The 20,514-nt window shown below is 37.2% G+C and overlaps 1 protein-coding gene and 1 long non-coding RNA gene across 3 annotated transcripts in view; one reads left to right on the top strand and one right to left on the bottom strand.

Moving 5' to 3' along the window:
• LOC120354896 (homeobox protein DBX1-A-like) overlaps positions 1-20,514 on the bottom strand; it is a 196,178-nt gene that overhangs the window by 80,290 nt on the left and 95,374 nt on the right. For both annotated transcript variants that reach the window (XM_039442968.1, XM_039442969.1), the window contains exons 4-5: positions 13,797-13,931; positions 13,357-13,610 (exon numbers count right to left, since the gene is read on the bottom strand). In XM_039442968.1, coding sequence (XP_039298902.1) covers positions 13,357-13,610; positions 13,797-13,931 — 389 coding nt within the window. The remainder of the gene's footprint in view (positions 1-13,356; positions 13,611-13,796; positions 13,932-20,514) is intronic.
• Positions 1-20,514, top strand: part of LOC120354900 — a 126,053-nt gene that overhangs the window by 28,599 nt on the left and 76,940 nt on the right. The window lies entirely within an intron of this gene.

Below are 20,514 nucleotides of genomic sequence, written 5' to 3'. Positions count from 1 at the left end.
AGATTAGATATTAATGAATTGTTTTTACCAAAGGGTAGACGTGGTTAAATAAAGCTAAAGTTTACTCTATAAAAATTTGTTGTATTTAAACATTTGCTCTACCAAATTTTTTACATCAATTTTGACTCTACTCTGGCTGCCTAGCCTAATACAAAAAAAAACATTGAAAGAGATTTGGAATGGTACAAATAAACAAGAAAAACCTATCGTTATGCAAAATAAAGTTCGATCGCCCCTTGTCATTTGAGTAGGATTAATATTCGGGACTCACCCATAATGAAGACGCCGAAGAAATCCATTAACGATGATTTTGGTGATCCACACTCCCGAAAAGAATTGATGTCTGAGCGCGCTGTGTTCGCTTCAACGGTTAAAACAAGAGTGCACGGAAAGAATGTAATTTTTTTTCTCAGGTCCGACTCTTCCTAAGCCTACACGTGGAAAACTAGACTACGGCAGGGGGGGAAGAAGAGCCGGAAACTGTTGATGGGACGAGTGGATGGAAACTATCTTTCCCAGGCTGGGATGCAAGCTAGGCAGTTCCCAACCCTGAGAAAGATCCTCACCTCGTCCATCGGTTGAAAAAATGCAAGCTTTCCGTAGCCTATGCTAGGCAGCCAGCAAATAAAAATATTACGTTCTAATTTCACTAATTTCAATATCACTATTTTCAATTGCTTCCATTACATTATCAACGAAAATTGCGTTCAACGGGTTTTTTTCTTTCTTGAATTTTTGCATTGAAATTTATCTGTTATTCTATGACTGATATTGTTTGGTTTTGTGACGTATTGCTATCTAAACGAGGGATAGTAATGTGCCCCCAAATCAGATGAAGAATGTCAACAAAGTAACATGAAATTTTTGTTTCCTTTGTCCAATTTCAGTTGTCAATGTTAATTGAAGTTGTTTTTTTCTCAATTATTCCAAAGTGTAGTGTTAGTTCATAGTAGAAACCTATTAAATCAGGCATGGCAAGATTAATTGAAGTTTTCTTGACTCTAGCCCGTTTACCTGCATGGATTAAGTATAGACTCAGGTATTTTCTAGATGTGTCGGCCTACAGTATTTCCAAATTCTAAATTTTATTCCAAATTATCTTTTTTATTATCTTTCAAAAGGCCACGCACAGTGGCATTTCTTTTTCAACAGCTTCACTGTGAATACACACATGAAGATAGAAGTTGAATCAATCACAGATAAAAGTTCAAACTCAGATAATACGATACTTGAAAATAGAAGTTCACACACGATGATAACAGTTTATGAGATAACCTGACACCAATGTTACAGGTTTCTACACTAATAAAACGCTTGAGGCGATTTATACTGATCAGATTATATTACTTACAACACTATAACACACGGAAGTAAACTAGAAACAATTATAAACTGATTACCTAATAAATTACACACGAGTTAGCACAACTAACATGAATAATTGTTTAAACAACTACAAAAGTCAATTACCACTTTATCACTCGTCTGTCACAATTATTATCACTTTATCAATAGTCTGTCACGATGAGAAGAAGCGAACGATCCCGCTGTAGTCAACTGAACTCCCCGACTGCAACTCGTGCAATTTATAAGGTGGGCAGAACCATCCAGAAAGATCCAGAATTGCGGCAAACGTCCGACCAATTACAGTGCATAGAAAACTGCAGAAGATTCAAGATCGCGCCCGCAATTGGTCGAAGGCTCCCCTCACCAAAACCTGAATAAACTAGAACGTTTCGGAAGCCCCCCTACTTCCCCGCGTCATCATTGCTTCTGCTGTGCTGTCCACCAGAAACCCCTCGCCGCAGGCCATCATTCTAAAGGCTTCATCCATAACAATATCATAAACAAGATTTGGTTCATTTTAAATTTTAATGTGGAAATTGCTTCGGATCCAATCCAGGATTTAAGGACAGCAATACAGGATGAATTATCACTATCTGTTGATGAGAGGAAAAATGTGTCCTTTTTCAAGCGATACAAGAGTGAAATAGCTGGATTTTATCAGCAAACCACAGAGAAGATAGAGAAGATAGAATCCTTCTACTTTGTGCAGCAAACTGTATAAGAGAAAGAAGTAACTTGGAAGCACAGAACAAGTACTGCCAGTGAAAATGTGAAAAACGTGGTTTGGAAAGTCCACTTTGCTAACATACAATTATTGTAATTGTCTAATGTTGCAATATTCTGGCTTTGAAAACAGCTCCATACAATATCGAATTCAATGGACGGCAATAAACTTCTATTTGGACTGTGAAGCGAATTCAGTGTGAAGAGAATTTTGAGGAAGTGAGATTCCAAAACAGAGAATCATAACTCTATTTAGTGCCGCTTTCCCAGCTCGAAATTAAGCTAAGCTCTAGACTTTAAACAGCTGGATTCAGAAAACTGGCTTTCTAAAACGGGGCGTAGTCGTAGTCCACGCCACAGGTACGGTCAAATTGACCGCAGGCATGTTTCCGTTTTTCTGTTGGCTATACTGAGTGCTGTCACAGAAGGTCAAATTGACCGCAGGCATGTTTCCGTTTTTCTGTTGGCTATACTGAGTGCTGTCATAGAAGGTTGGGATGATATTCTACTTTAAAATCTGACGTTAAACTGGAAATTTGAAAAATTTGCAATTTAACACGATTTTGAAACCATGTAATTTCTTCCGATGGAGAGCCAAGTCTCAACTTATTCTACACGCATAAGAACTCCCCATGATTCTGAGAGAAGAGGTTTCGAAAGAAAAACAAATAATCTGTGTAGTTGTTTCTCTCCCACTCCAAACGATGTTTACATTAATTACATTGTCAGTTGGAGACTAGACGTGCCAATTGAAAGTTATTTCTGTTTTGTTTTCTCAGCGCGGTCACAGTGACCGGACCTGTGTCTTTGCGTTATGAATCCGGTACCTGGGACTTCATCTTCCGTAAATATTTTAGACTTAGATTTTGAAAAAACTGTCGAGGATTGATTGGCATGAAGATGATTTAGGGAGTGATGGAGATTAATCCTGTGATGAAAATTCAAACATCAGTGCTGATTGTGACCAAAATGCAGACTCTGAGCAGACTGAAAGTGAGAATGAACTGCCAGCGGAATAGCCCCCACAAAATGTTTCAAGTAGTGAAGAAACTGAAAGTGATCTTGAAACTGCAATAAATGAAGATGACAGGAGCAGAAATCTATTTGGCCGCAACCGCTTCCATTGGTCATCAACTCCAATTTTGCAGCGGTCCCGAGTGCGTCAACATAATAATATTATCCATCTCCCAGCTGTTCGACCCCTAGCACAAATTGGAGACAATCCAGATCCAGTTGTGATCATGGAACATGGAACATTGTTTACATGAAATTTGTTTATGAGTGATGATATTTTGGAAATAATATTGACGTGGACTAATCAGAAAATAAATCAGGAAAAACCAGACAATGATCCTTACAATTGGCATGAAGTGGATTTGTGTGAGCTAAGATCATTCTTAGGCTTACTTTTCTATACCTTCATATTCAAATCCAATCGAGAAGACTTCAAATCATTCTTCGCCACCGATGGAACAGGACGAGATATATTCAGATGTGTAATGTCAAGAAATAGGTTCGGTGTTCTACTGTTATGTCTGAGATTTGATAACCCTGCAACTCGTCAAGAGCGCCGAGAAAATGACCCTTTGGCTCCAGTGTAAGAAATTTTTCAGAACTTTATTGGAAAATGTGAGACATTACATAATAGACATTACATATTTTTTTATACAAAATAGGAGAATGCGCGTGTATCGATGAGATGCTTGTAGCTTTCAGAGGTAGATGTAGATTTAAGATGTACTTTCCTAATAAGCCTTGTAAATATGGAATCAAGGTGATGTGTATGACTGATGCTCGAACTGGTCACCTGCTGAATTCCTATGCTTACACAGGAAAGAATTCTGATGGTGGTTAAAATCTACTAACTGCAACTGGAAAGAAGTTACTGAAGCCAACCTAGGCTGTGATTAGACTGGCTGAACCAATTAATAATTCAAATCGAACCATCACAGCTGATAATTGGTTCAGCTTAGTGAAATTGCCTGAAAGAAAAAGGACTGACATAATGTTGGTACATTGGAAAAAATAGAAAGGAAATTCCAAAAGAGCTACTGCCAATGAGAACAAGAGAAGTTGGTTCATCAATTCATGCATTTACAAAAGACATGACAATGGTATCTTATGTACCTAAAAAATCAAAAGCGGTTATCCTACTGTCATCTATGCATCATGATAGGAGCATCGACATTGAAACGGGAAAACCAGATATTATAGTTCATTATAATCGAAGGAGTTGATGCCCTGGATGAGAGATGTGCAATCTATTCTTGCTCTCGACGTACATAGCAGTGGCCAATGGTTCTATTCTATAGAATGTTGGATGTGAGTGGAGTGAATTCATTTGTGCTCTATAACTCCTACAAAGACACTAAAGAAATGAGCACATTCGATTTTTTGAAACAATTAGCTTACTCCCTAGTAGCACCGCAAATGGAGAAAAGACTTTCTAGCATTCTTTTATCATTTGAGCTTCGTTCATCAATTCGGTATGTGTTGGGTGTGTCCGAGCAAATACCTGATGTGCAGGGTGATACATTCACTAAACGGAAGACGTGCTACACATGCGATCCAAAAAAGAAGATGAAAACATCATATATGTGTTTCTGTTGTGAGAAGCCCATCTACCCCAAGTGCACCACCAGAATTGCAGAGTGTAGCCACCAGAATGTGCCAGAATTGCCTAGTTTAGCCAGTCTTGGAGTGAAGAAAAACTTGATTCAAAATGATCTGCAATTTTTATTTGTTATATTTATTTTCACATACTGTGCTTACATTTTGATTGTGGATGTATTTGACAATAGAACTTCGACTTCAAAACATTTTTTCAACTAAGGTTATTTTTTCATTCAATTTTTTCTCTTTGAACATTCTTTTTCCATACGTTTTTAGGTCGTGCTATAATATATATTGTAATAAACTAAGATGTGACATTTGAATAATTTTTCTTATTTGGCTCTACCGACAAAACCTACAAATAACTGAATAAATTCAGAAAATACAATTTCAGCCCTGCTTATCATTTTTAGGGATGATTTTTCATCAGCGGTCATTTTGACCGGACCTGTGGCATAGTGTCCCAATAATTAGAGCTGTGTAGCTGAGGGTATTAAATTTCGAAAAAGTAGAAGATTGAACACAAAATAAAATGAAGAGGAAATAGTGTAAAGTTTCAGCTATTCTGAATTATTTAGAAATATTCAATTCCATGAAGGAAAAACGTTTCCAATTATAGAATTGAAAAAAAAGATTATCATAAAAACTGCGACTATGCCCCGTTTCGGAAAGGCAATTTCCCGACTCCAGCTGCTTAAAGTCTGGAACTTCACTAAATGTCTAAATCCCCAGCTCGGAAACCGGCCCTGAAAGTATCATATCACGACTTCATTTGATTGATGTTATCATGAACAGGGTTTCTTGCAGGGTCGACTTATGATCATAGCAACCGAAGAAATCTTTTTCTGCTGTTTATACTGTATTTGCTATTCCTTCGAGGTTTTGAAATACGACTTTCACTGCTTCCTTCTTGCTTTATCAAGATTCCAATGAGAATCATAAGTATCTATCTTTCTTGTGAATATTATCATGGAGGACGAATAATAAGTGAATTCAAATGATTTACACTTTCAGTGGAAAGCTTTTGTTTTGAATTCTTTGAATGATTTGATTTGGATTTAACCATCGTTCCCCTCATCTTATTATTATTGTATGATAAGACTTATACTGTGCGTTCTACAAGTTCATCAGTTCTCAAATTTGAACAACTGATATTATAGTCAGGGATGGGGATAGGTAATTCATTTCTACTCCCGAAGTAACTCAACTGGTATATAATTTCTACAGTAGAAGAAAACCTTGATTCACAATATCAAACTCTAACAGACTGAAATAACAAAACTCCTCTATTCATTAGTAGGCATCCAATCGTTTCTTATTTCATGTACGTTTAGTGATAGAAGAATGGCTTCATCCAAGCTGCATTGTCATTGAAAATATGTTTGCTGGCTTCATCTCCCTTGTCGCAATATTAATACTCGTTGATTAATATCCTCCTATTTTATGTTATTTCATTGTTTTCCCATTTCAACTAACAAATAGTGGAACTACCTTTCCTCAACTTTCAATTGATGAATACATACCAAACAAATTCATTCATTTGTCAAGTTTAGCTGGACTTGATTGTATTTGATATAAAAATAACTCTTTGCCGGTTCGATTTCTGCTAAATGATAAGTTATACACCCTTTCATGAATGTGAAATACAGAGTACTGATTTTATTGCCAGATTTTGGAGCGGGTCTGTTCGCAGTTTCTTGGAGCCAGATTAAAGGGGGTTTGAGGGGAACAAAGCAAGGAGGGTGGATTGAGCGAGGGAGCTTTCAAAGAGTCGAGTTATATTTTTGTCTCTATCGACTCTTGCGGTTATCTTGCAGTGCGCAGAGAATAGAAATAAATTCGGTGATAATATTGTTATCGGAGGACTTGGTCTCCTGCGGGGAAAAGGGGTGGCTTTTTATCGACGAGCTTTTTTATTGGTTGAAGACAGCGTCAGAGGCGGAAGGGCTTTGCGCTTGCGTGCTGCAAGTCTGCTGCTGACAGCTTGATCGAGAAGGAAGAGGAGGAGAATGACGACGAGGAGTAGGTGGATGAGGAGGAGGTACATCCTTCCTTTATACTACATTTTTCTGTGCAAAAAGCTTAGATTTATAATGCGGATTGATACCCGCTATTAATTTATGCTGTACGGGGTCTCCCTCTCCACTCAAATCCTCGATCGATTCGATAACACGAGCTATTAAAGCGAGGATATAGCTTTTTCGCCGAATTAAGCGCGTTTCGTGCTGTTAGCTTTAGCTGGGAGCAGCGTCTGCCTTCGAACCCAGCCATTGTACCAACAAAGCCTAGTGTATGAGAAAATCATCATTGAAAACCCACTTGACTGAAAGTTCAAGATTAGATTAAATCTTGTCTGAAATGAATGTTTTTCTTGTTCAAACACCAACGGTAGTCACATCGATGTTGAAAGGATTGTATGGTAATAATAGCGATTATCCTACTTCATAATATCCATATTAGCATTTTACGTTTGGCTGCGGTTTTGTTTGATTATGGAAGTTCTGTTTGTACATTTGTTATTTTATGAATGAGTATACTTTATCATGATAATAGGTTTTCAAACCTTCTGTGATGAGAGATTTAAGAACAGATTGAAAACATAAATTAGTTTTAATGATATTATTACTCAATATTGTAACACTCGAGTGTCAGCACCAGCACACTTACCCTCATTATTTAATTGTTCTCAGTGTTCGTTTTGACGTTTTTGAAATTTTCCACAACAAATCGGTCTTCATTCAATATCTTTCAAAAATATTGATAGGAGATATGAACGTAAACATACTGAACAATGACTTGCAAATTCTTCTCAAACCACAAAAATCTGGTGTGGCGCACTCACACAACTTTCCTTGCCGTTATGAAAATTGATCACCTGACGCTAGTGTTAACGCTCATCTCAAGTCTTCTTATAAACAAAGATCTGAGCCAGCTGGTGTCAGGACAATAACGCTGGAGACATACGAGGTCTGCTATCTCTTCATAGTGAATCATTTAATAGAATCAACAGTTTGCAATTGGATAATCACATTTTTTCGAATTTCAAGCTTATTTTCAATTTTAGGTGAAAATGTTACTCAACATTAATTGTAGAGATGTTTATGCTCAATCTTTTCAACTCGAAATTTTTTGTTCAAATTGTATCTGAAGCCTGATAATTGGGAATCTAAAATCAAAATTTGCATAGACGGATCGGAGCTCCTGAAATTTTCACAGATATGGGACTTGTAACAGTTGATAGAGGTTGTCAATGACTTTCTTAGGTATGAATTTAATCAAAATCGTTGGAGCCATTCTCGAGAAAATCGCGAAAAACCCTGTTTTTGATAACATTTTCTCCATTTTATCTGCCATCTTGAATTGCATTAGATCGAAATTGTTCGAGTCGGATCCTTTTAGGGGAAGGACCTCAAGTTCCAAATTTCAAGTCATTCTGTAAATTGGGAGATGAGATATCGTGTACACAGACACACACACACACACACACACACACACACACAGTGGAAAGTAAAGTCCACCGTAAAGTCTACAAAAATACGCAATTAATTGATCAATGGACTATATGGAGAGAATTTTTGATTCAACCAAATCGAAAGTCGTCAATGGATTTTTGTTAGATTCTAATTATCCACATCGCACATTATAATCCCAGACATAACATTGAGTTGACTTGTTTTGATAATCAAGATCTCTCGATTCTTGTGCAAAAAGATTAAAGTATCTATATTATATTATTGGCATCGAATAGGAATAATTGTTATATGCATTTAGTTTGGGAATATGGCTACATCAGTGGTGCAATCAAAAATGGCCATAATGCAGAGTACGCGTTTAAACTTGAATACCATCAATCGGTAAGCTGAATAAAAACGAATTAAACGTGGGTTCGAACGGCTTTATACAAGCACAACAATTTGAGTTGGCTTACCTGATTCCTCATATCATATTCCATCAGAATCCAGAAACAAATCGTAAACATCAATAATTTTGACAATGCTCATATTTATGATTTTGTAAGAATTTATAAAGTTCAAAGACATAGGAATGAAATGAATGTTTACAATAAAAAATTATTTTCCAAACTCTTGAAAAGTTTCTCTTGTTTGAGTCATTTTGAATTGTCAGCATTGGTTAGAGGGAGAACATCAATTTGATTTATGAGGAATGCTGACAGTTTAAGTTAATATTGAATATCACTACATTTGTAAATCATTAAAGGATTAACTGCCATGAATCTTTCTGTTCTATCTGTTATTATTTTGAAAATGATAGCAAAGTTTGGTAACTTCACTATTTTGTAGATTATTACTTTGAACCTGATTCAAAATAATGTATTGTCATAAAAGTTGGGTTATGCTTACTTCTGGCTCACTGCTCAACCAGTTTACGCATATTGCTGGTTAAAACGCCAACATTTGGGCGTTAACTTATAAGCCAGTTTGAACGGCGTTTACTGGCTTCAAATGGAATCAGCATACGGATCTATTGTTCAAATTCGAGTTTGAACCCTTGATGGGCTAGATGCAGTTTAAACCAAGCATCTGTATACAGCACTTGATAAAGTTAATAATCCTTTGTGAAATAAATCATTGACTCATTAATATGGAATTCACGAGATTCTGATCCTATGACAAAGCATTCCGAATGACTTCAAAGCTGCTGTTTTTTGTCTCGTATCTCTTATACACATATTGGGGATTGATGTATGATCCAGTTAGAAAATAGCCTGGGAAGATAGTAGGCGAAAGAGGCAGAAAAAGTAGAAAAGAGAAAAGAGAGTGCGACATATTGCAGTGCAATCTGCGACTGCATTAGCGAATCAATCAAAGAGCAAAAGACTTGAGCAAAGGGCTGTACGGTGTAGGCTGTCTTGCAACCCCAACTGTCATCCACACACTGTTCTGCACCAGGGGAGAAAGAGCCGCGTTTGTTTAATATCTGCACATATAACAGCCACATATTGGTGTCGATAAAAGCAGCTCGAAACCAATCTCCTTCTCCACATTCAAAGCTCAGAGTATGGAGCCGGGTAGAGAGAGGTGGTGACTGGCTAACATATCCCCATTTCACCAAAAAAATAAGTGCAAATAGCACAGACTTCCAATTTAATACTGAAGCATATAATACTCTCCGCTAAGTTTTGCATTCAAGTGTCATGCAATAGCGTATTGGAGGTGATACTATGATTATCTATGAGAGATATGAGATATCCAAAAATACCCAATAAACTGATAAACCATAATCCAATAAAACTTTGAGCTATTGATTCGGAACTACAAGGAATACCATTGAGAGCTCTAGGGCTAGACGAAAGGGAAATAATAATAATATGAAGAAAAATGAAGAGATGTTAAAACACGGTGATGACTGACATGACATGCACAAGCTACTCAAACTTATTCAAATATTCATGTGGATATCTTTTTTGTGAGTGATGCTTCAGAGTGGGTGTCACTCATGCCTAATTTCACGTTGTATTGTTGAAAGAGTATAGGCTACTTTATCAATTTCATGCTTTCGAATGATTTATTCTGCTCATCTCAAGGCTCTTGTTTCTATGGAAATCACTCCCACTGATGAATTGCTATGCTTTGATGATAGAGAGAAAAAATTGTGCAAATGAACAGTTCACAGCCTGCTGGAGAAAAAGTGGAATAATTTCCTGCTGAGTGAAATGAAGGGTGTGAGTCAATTGTGATTTGCGTGAGTCGATTGAAATTTATAGGATTGCAACAAAAAACCGTCAACCGAGAGTTAAGAGCATTAGCTGCTGGATTCTTTTTGACATGATATTATGTTGAGCTTATCGATCGCTCTAAAACTACTTCCATGATCAAAATGTGCATGATTTTATTGTGCCGTTCCATTCCACCACTTGAAATTCCATTTAAATCATATTGGAGAATCAGAAACTTTTTAATTATTTGACCAATTTTACTATTCAAAGCACTTTTTCAGGCTTATGATAGAAACAAGGTGGAACGGCAAATGTAGCTTCAAGCTTAAGAGTGCTTCAATGCATGTAATTAGATGTAGGCAAATAGTGGAGCACAATGTGCATCACAATTTAAAAACAATCAACACTCTCAATCTTATCCGCTCCTCTCTTTATGAGTCTTTTTAGATGTGACATGTCAAATCAATGGATTGGAACCCCCTTTTTACCGTACATGCCAACATCAGTTCGGAAGTTTAATGATAAGCTTGATTAATCTAACTCCAATTATGTTAGGTTATAATTAAGATTATGGTTGAAGAAGATAAAATCCTGTGTAGAAAAGGTATGTCAGACACCAAGGGAAAGTTTATACTAGTGTTGAATGCTTATAGGAACACGTTCAGCGATTCTCCCCATATGACGACAATAATAGCTATGAGGTCGTATAGTAGGTGTAAGTGGAAGGGGAAACACGATGAAGCTAGAAGGGACAATGGTTTAAGTGGATAAGAAGGAGACGATAGCGAAGAACCGAGAGGAGAAAAACGCAAGAAAACAAAGTGATGGGGTGAGTGTCGGAAGGCGGAAGGGGATGCAGAACACGTGGCGTGGGGCGAGCGTCATCTGGCAGAGACAGCCTCATCATTATAATGTTTTGTTTTTAGCGTGCCCAAATGAGATTTAGTGGCTCCTTTTCGATTGCACCCCCGTTCAAGTGACCGATCAAATCTTTTGATCCTTGCTCTACAATGCACCACTTCGTTATCTTAAAAATCATCCCGCCAGCTCTGTCAATCTCTGTTCATATCACTCTTTTTACAGCACTTTTCAACCTCAGGCATGGAATATATAACTTAAGTGACATAGGGTTTTGTCTGGAGTACCTCCATCAACCGAAGCTATCAACAGCTCAGAAGACATAACCACTAATCTCTCAAAAATTTTGAGAGCATTAATGATGAATGGGAGCAATGATGATTAATGTGCAAAAATCAATTTAATGTTCACGATTGCCCTTAAAAATGTTGAGTTGTAAATTCGATTTCTCATGATGTTTCAATTGAATTGTAACGTATTTATAACAAACTCACAACAATTACCTGGTTGATCCACATTAGCTATTTCAGAATGATCGGCAAACGATTATATTATTATACTCGAATCTCCGTGCTGATTCTTCTGAGGACACTAATGAATGGTCTGAGAGTTTTGCACTTATGATTAAACAAGGAAATTATAAACACATTACTATACACATCAAAATTCCATGACAGTATTTTGTAGAAATTAATCATTTTTTTCATTTTCAAGCCCGAACCAAGAACAAGCAGTTGGAAAAGGAACACTACTTTTATTCATTCGTCACTACATTTGTTTTCACAATGCCAATATTTATATCATAATTTTTTTGATATCCCATTCACATCGTTTTTGACATGTAAGACTCATGAGTGACTCATAAGAATTGAGTTATTGACAATTCTCTCATCGTACACAGTACCTGTCCATTGTCTCATAAAATTGCTGATTTTCGAACGTGTATACTTGTTGAGGGTCAGAGTGGATCGAAATTGTGTTTTGAGTATTGAGTTGGCAAATGTTAACGTATGCGGAATACGAGCTTAATGCGAGCTGGAAGAATGAAGCGCAGAATGATGATTGAACGATTGCCGGTGGAACGTCGCAAACTTTAATTTCATTTATCAGTTAAAATTATTATTAGCTTCCGGCGCAAAGCGTCAGATCCTTTTTTAACCACTCTAAAAAGCCATCAACCCTCAACAATAGTGCTTAAGGGTGTGAATGTTGAGGGTAGTTTTATTGCAGACTGCTTCAACCATTAGGGAGGCCTGTAGTTGACATCTAGCATTACAGATGATAATCAAGATCTGCTTTCAATTGCCTGTTGGGTGAGCGGGGCGAGAGGGGATCTTCTTCCCCCACTTACACCCCCACTTTCCAGCCCCCCCAAAAGGCATCCCTTTGTATTAATTCGATACAAGCTAGCGAGGCGAGGCGTTGGCTCATGATGCGTCAGACCTTCATTATGACGAGTCTACAAACTGAGATGGGCTCTTGTCGTCACCGTCAACATAAACATAACTTACATAACTTTGCAGCAGCCCAAGTGAGCTCTCTCACAACACACTTGTCTGGTGTGAACTTGTACCACTGTCATATCTATAAATTTGAACACGTTGAGCTGTGCAATGCATCGAATAATGCTCATGGCTACCACAGCTTCAAATTAAACATCTTCATCGGAATAGAGATTTCTAGAAAGTATCATCAAAAAGTAAACAACTTGTTCACAAAAATTCACAGTAATCAAAATGTATATTATATGGAATTAAAGGTGATTATAATCAGTTCTTGATGATAGTTTTATTCGACCCCGTTACATAAATTGAAATCAATTGATATTGAATACGTAGTTCATCTTCAGTTTTCACTAACAAAATAGAACAATTGAATTAGCTTCAGCTACAATAACAACAGTTTCTAAATTAGGTTATATGTTTGATAGTATCATCTACTACTCTTAGAATATGAAATATTTGGAGTAATTTGATGCTTCAAATTTGTGTGAGCCCAAAGTAAAAACTAAAAATCCTGTCCCAAATGAGTTGACTCACAAATTGGAGAGGGAGCCAACAACCATTGTCGCATTGCATAGTTGATTTTAATAGGAGAGAAGGAAACATAGTCATTCGCACAGCATTGTAAAAGCTTACCTGAGAGTCTTTGAGTCCAAGTTTCTCAGCGAGTTTTTTTCTGTCTGGTTTTGAGATGTACTTCTGTAGCTGGAAGCGCTTCTCGAGGCCTTTCCTTTGTAGATCGGAGAAGACAGCTCGTCGCATCATGCCTCGCCGGGGCTTGCCCCTCGAACTGTGGGCCCATGGGAATGATGAGGGGGGCAGTGGGAACACTGCTGTCGGGTGCACTCCTGTACCAGCCGCCCCTACCCCACTATTACCACCTACTCCACCTGCAATACACACTCACTTAATGACGAGAAACATAGTACTGTATTTTGTTGAAAAAAAAACTATTCATGCTCTCGCTTTGCTCGCATGTGTATTTGATTCCAATTTACTTAAAAATAGGCAATTATCATGAATTTATTATTGATATGATTTTTTTAATAATTACTGTAACTGGAGTTTATAGTTACCAGCATAGTAATGTTGCCTGCAGTATAGTAGAGTCTGTTGTAGAACACTGTAATGGCCTGATGGTCTTGGAATTGGTTTAGCAATGCCACATTTGTTCTCATATTCCGCCGCTGTGCCAATGAACGGGTTTGAGCCTGAAATCATCGATTATCAATAACACATAACATTTTATTTCTATAAATTTGAAGAACTTCTCTATCGCTACAAAATGATGATTTTTCGAGTTGAGTTTCACGCATTTCTCAGGCTAAGCTTTCTCGAAAACAAATCATTCAAAAATTTAATCTTCAATTGCGGATGATGCCCACCTGAGCTGTAAGTCTTGGGTAATGGGAAGTGCGTGGGTGATTGGATGAGATGATGAAACGATCATGCCTAATGGTGGGGTTCAAACCAATGAACAGGTATCAATAGCAGACTAAAGCGCCTTAGTCGTCTCGGCTAATCTGGCCGGCTATTTGGATTGGAGGTTTCAGCTGAGGAGTAGAGAGAATAATGTATATTCCATAACATGAACTTATTAAAGATTTTCTCCAATACTCATGCCTATTGAATGTATATCCTATCCTCATCTTTGTATAGAACGACTCGGCGAAGAAAGTTTTATATCTGTTCTAGAGTCAGCTGTGACCTATAATGTGGTGAACATAAGTTAAGAGGATTTTTAGAATATCTCAAAAATACACGAATTTCGTGGGTTTTCTTCCGCTTTCGATGCATTTTCCAAACTTAATCAATGTAAAATTAGCCAAAAACGTTCAAATCTTGCTCACGGGTTCAAGAATACTTGGATTTTGTTGAGGCGCTTTATAGAATACTCTATTATAAAATACTAATCAGATTCTTAAATAAATTCTCTTCTGTTGAAGATTTACAGAAGATCTTCAGTACGAATCGTCCAATAAAGGCTACTAGTATACTATATTAAAGCTGATGATAAAATATGATTGAAAATTAAGCAGTTGCTGATAACTTTCTCATTGAATTTGTGCAATTTATTATGGAAATAACATTAATCATGATGCAGGTAAAACATTCTTTCACCTTTTTGCGATGAGCTCAGTCAAAAGTGCTCAGGCTCGGTTCTCAGGACAAGCTGAGAAGAATGTGTTTCTTCAGAGACATGGGTGAACAAGAAAATTTATTATGTTATAATGTTTAAAATTTTTCCGTCGAAATATAATTCTCATAAAAATATTCATGTTATAAGCATAGATGCACATACAAATTCTCAACTACCTATTTATCTACCTATCAACTTCCTATTCTTCTCTAACACTTCTTCAGAATCTATCACCACTGCCCAAGATTGAAGATCTTCCAGTGTTTTTGCTATCTCCTAGCTATTTTGTGAACGGAGCGAGAAGCTTCTGTCGACTAGTTCGGTTTGTATATACAGTTTCCATAATTATAATATATTACTAGCGGACAGGCACGCTTCGCTCGCCTTAACCGTCTACCCAACAGTCTGGACCCCTGGGTCAGCCAAATCCAGATTTGTGAACAGCAGACTCGCTTCGCTCGCCTGCATTCTTCATTTGAGCTTGCTTCCTCCCGTCAAATAGTCATATATAAAGACTTTCAGACTTTTTTCAGTTGACTGAGACAATGAAGAAAAAGGCTGGAAAACGCAGATTTTGGTCGTATCGCTGGCGAACTTCTGAAGCTCTCTTTACAAAAGGTTTAGACCCCAGCTGAGTCTCTGTACGTTTTTGTACGGATATGAACGTTTCATATCAATAAGTCCTCGGAAAAGTTGATATTTTGATCAAATAGCTTGGAGTTGAGAAAAATGTATCTATATAAAATATATTTCCCATTTAGAGAAGTTATTAAGAGTTATTTCAGTCCAGCTCTCTGAAACAAATAATGGACAGAACTTACAAAATATTCTCATTCACTCTTTTAAGATATGAATCTAGAAGAATGCACCGAACAACTGATGTAGAGGAACCCTTCAAATCAGCATCGCCATTCACCATTACAAATTTATACCTCCACACGTGTGACTGACATTAAACTAATGTAGCTTCTGCCCACACAAGGGGTTTTAGTTTCTTCCTCTGATCAAAAATGGATTTTATCCTAAACTAATTTCTCAGGTTCAAACAGATAAATAATTATTGGATTATTTTTCAAATTTAGACATTGTAGTATAACAACATATGTTTTGAATTTGTTATTACTGTTACTAAGTCTCCAATCTGATATCTGATAATCTGATATTTAGAAAAACCATGAAAGTATTAAAGTAGTTTTTGGTGGAAAAAAGCCGCAGTTAACCGTATGCAGCGTGGCAGCCTCAACTGTAGAACCGGTGTCATTGTTTTCTAATTTAAAACCGGAATGTAAACCAATTGCAATCAAATATCATCGACACAGTACGGATGATTCGAAGTTAATTGAAAATGAAGTAAGTAAAATGCTTAAAGACGATGTTATAGAGGCCAGCATTTCTCCATGGAGAGCTCAAGCGTTAGTGGTTACAAATGAAAATCATAGAAAAAGAATGGTCATTGATTACTCCAAAACTATAAATCGTTTTACATTACTGGATGCTTACCTACTACCAAGAATCGATGATATTGTAAACAAAGTTGCAAATTATGAGTTTTTCAGTACTATCGACTTGAAAAGTGCATACCACCAAATTACGATAAGGAAAGAAGAAAAGCACTACACAGCATTTGAGGCATGTGGTCAACTCTACCAGTTTAAACGAATTCCGTTTGGGGTCACTAATGGATTGGCAGTGTTCCAACGTGTAATTGACCAAGTTATACGGTCTGAACAGCTACAAGACACTTATGCTTACCTTGATGATGTTACAATCTGTGGCAAAACACAGGAGCAACACGATATAAACTTGAAAAAGTTTATCAACGCTGCAAACAAATACAACCTAACTATCAATAATGAGAAGTCTTCATTTTCACTGAAATCGATCAACTTGTTGGGCTATCATATATCTAACAAAACTATCAAGCCTGACCCCAGCCGATTGGAACCACTGAAAAATTTACCTCCGCCTAGAGACACTGCATCGCTGAGGAGGACCCTTGGTATGTTTTCACATTATGCATCACTAATACCAGATTATGCCACCAAGGTGATTCCTCTTGCCCGTACTGCATTTCCCTTGTCTAAAGCAGGGTTACAATCGTTTGAAACTATGAAAAGTGAAATAATTTGATCTGTAGTAAGCTGCATTGACCCTGAAGCACAATTCATTGTGGAAACTGATGCATCTGAGAGCACCATTGCTGCTACTTTGACTCAATCAAACCGTCCAGTTGCATTCTTCTCAAGGATACTTTCACCAGCAGAACAAAGACATTCAAGTGTTGAGAAAGAAGCACAAGCCATTGTAGAAGCACTGCGAAAATGGCGTCACTACTTGGTTGGCAAACATTTCAAGCTAATTACTGATCAGAGGTCGGTAGCTTTTATGTTTGATAACAACCGCCATGATAAAGTGAAAAATAAAAAGATAATCAGGTGGAAACTGGAACTGTCTTGTTTTCATTACGATATCGTATATATAGACCTGGCAAAGATAATATGGCTGCTGATGCTCTGTCTAGAGTATTTTCTTCAATCCAAAATCAGGAAAATCTATTAGTTGATTTACATGAGTCTTCATGCCACCCAGGCATAACACGGTTGTACCACTGGGTTCGGAGTGAAAACTTACCCTACTCAATTGAAGAAATCAGACGCATAACAAACTCCTGCGAAGTGTGTGCTGCTGTCAAGCCCAAATTCTTCAAACACAAAGGGACTCTGATTAAAGCCACTTCTGCATTTGAACGGCTAAATATCGATTTCAAAGGCCGTCTGCCTTCATCAAGTCGAAATCGTTATTTATTGGTAATAGTAGATGAGTTTTCACGGTTCTCCTTTGCTTTCCCATGTCCAGACATGTCATCATCTACAGTTAAATCAAAACTGAAAACCCTGTTTTCTACGTTTGGGGTTCCTAGTTACATACATTCAGACAGAGGAACATCATTTATGAGTCAAGACTAGAAAAATTACCCAAACTCGCATGGAATTGCAACTAGCAGAACCACTGCTTACAACCCAGCAGGTAATGGACAGGTTGAAAGATATAATGGTATTCTATGGATAACGATTGAGCTAGCATTAAAATCACTTAATTTAGAAATAAATCAATGGGAGTCAGTTTTAGAAGATGCTCTTAGCTCAACAAGAACATTACTTTGCACAGCCACAAATCAAACTCCTCATGAGCATATGTTCTTACACCCACGTAGATCTGGAAACAATGGTGTTTCAGCTCCTTCTTGGCTTCTCAATTCCGGCCCTGTCTATTTTAAAAAATTCAATCGAACATCTAAATATGAGCCACTTGTTGAAGAGGTCCAACTTCTACATGTAAATGCTGAGTATGCACATGTAAAGCTACCTGATGGAAGAGAAACCACAGTATCAACACGTCATCTTGCTCCAGTTGGAGAGTACGAAAACAGAGATCACGAAGAACAAACCGATTCTGAAAATGATGAAAATTCTCAATTACCAACTTCCAAACCTGAACTTGAATACTTCCATAATCCTTAAGCAACCCAAAACCAAGAAAACGAAACTAGTACTACTGCCGAGAGCTTACAACCTAGACAACAGACTACTGGACAAGAAAACCAAAACACATATCCAAGAAGAAGTTTTAGAAATAGAAGACCTCCTAATTATTTGAATGACTACATTCATTAACTCTTTGGGGGGAAGAATGTAGTATAACAACATATGTTTTGAATTTGTTATTACTGTTACTAAGTCTCCAAACAAACTCATTCCAATTCGAAACCTGTATAGTTCAAGTTATTAAAAACCTTTCTTAAGGTATTAAATACTTATGTCGTGTTTACTCTCATCCCTATTACAGACATTCGAAAAGGAAATACGTTGATCACTAAATAATAAAAATCCACTTTGATCTGCCCAGCCTAATACAAAAATGATAAGGTCAATTAAAGTACATGACAAATTTTGGGGGTTCTAACCCTAACAAGGTTCGATCGGTGGAATGGGATGGATTAAGTATTTTTGGGACTTACCCATGTAGAAAGTCCACGAAAAGAATGTCATGTGAATCTGCATCACACCGAACTTCCTTATACGCAATCCCTGTCCACGAGACGACACGCCAACGGTAACACTCACGAGACGGCAACGTCAATTAGACAGTTCGAAGGAAAGATTGGAGAATTGGACTTTGAATGAGAACTTTGAACAACAGATTTTGACTTTTAAACAATTTAGAACAATTCAACTATTGAAAACTCTACGATTTTTTAATTTTTCAACAATATCATTGACTCATCGATAAGTTAACAATATTTGACCACGCGCCGAGGAGCGCGTGGCCTGATGACTTGAAACGATATACATTTTTACTATCGACTGGGATTCAACTGGGACTGGCCAGCTGTTTTCTCACAGTTCCCAGGCCTGGCTGATCATTTCCAGGAGTATAGAAGGTAACATTTTATACATTCATAGAATGTTACATTCTCTACTCACTGATCATTTCCAACAAGTGTCAACCATGGCAGGGGGAGAGGAGGAATCAGACGCCCTTTACGGGACGGGTGAGAGGAATCTGCTTTCCCTTCAAATTCGCAATCATACCATACGCTCTTTTCAGAAAAACAGATCCCCCGTTCCTCCTTGCCCATCGATGACAGGTGGCTTTTGAAAACTACTTGCTGGGCAGTCAAGAAAAATATAACTCAATACAAAACAAACCAATTTTCAGTTCTCACTGTCTCTTGTCCATTTTTGAAAATCAAATAAATACACACTCAATATTTCCAATTCAGTTTGTTTTTGTTCTTATTACACAGAACATTTATATTCGCTTCCTTAAGATCCGAATCTAGTGTATTTGAAATATCTAGTAGAATGGTAGAATGTATTGAAAAACTGTTGGAAAGGAACTCTTTCGCCATTACACAAGCAGAACCTGTGTATCGGGCTTAGTCTTTTTAGTATTGTCATACATTACATCAAAACCCATTCAATTTTATTGAAATATTATCTTGTGAGTTGGAAATCTTGTCGTGGATTCAATTATTAAATGTAGGCCTAATTGATAAAGCGAAAAGATCTCCAGTGTGCAAAGATGAAACGTGTGCTTTATCACGTTTCGTGAAGGCAATATTATGATTTTTAGCTCCATGCTATACAAACGTTTGGTCTGTGAATCGAGGCTACGTGTTTTTTCACATAAATAGATTTTGAATTTTTCTTTTGAGGCTCGTATTTTTTACACCGTTTGTGAAGTATAGTTGTTGAGTTAAGGCATTGGTTACCTGAAGGATTCTGTCTTGAGAATTCAATTATAGGCTGTCACAGTTCGGGCAGTTTAAACCTGCATATAATTGTGTTTCCAGGATTTGCATCTTGTAGGGAAAGCTGATGCTTTGATTCAATCAGCTGGCAGAAGCTTTCTAATATATATTTATTTATTCAAAGTCGGGAGTGGTTTAACCGGACCTTTGAGGGTCAGGCCAAGGGACAATTTTCAAGGTAGAGTAGGATAATAGTTCATTGTACATTCTTTTTCCAGACCTATAATTTTAAAAAATAATTTGTTTTTCATTTTCAAATATCTGAACGACCACAGATCTGCAAGCGAGTAGCCCTTAAATTATTATCTGATTATTATAATCAGACATCTTGATTGTTGAT

The sequence above is a fragment of the Nilaparvata lugens genome, chromosome X (assembly GCF_014356525.2).
Source record: "Nilaparvata lugens isolate BPH chromosome X, ASM1435652v1, whole genome shotgun sequence".
NCBI classification, from domain to species: Eukaryota; Metazoa; Arthropoda; class Insecta; order Hemiptera; family Delphacidae; genus Nilaparvata; species Nilaparvata lugens.
Note: the sequence above shows the minus strand (reverse complement) of the source record. Positions and strands in the feature narration are given on the sequence as shown.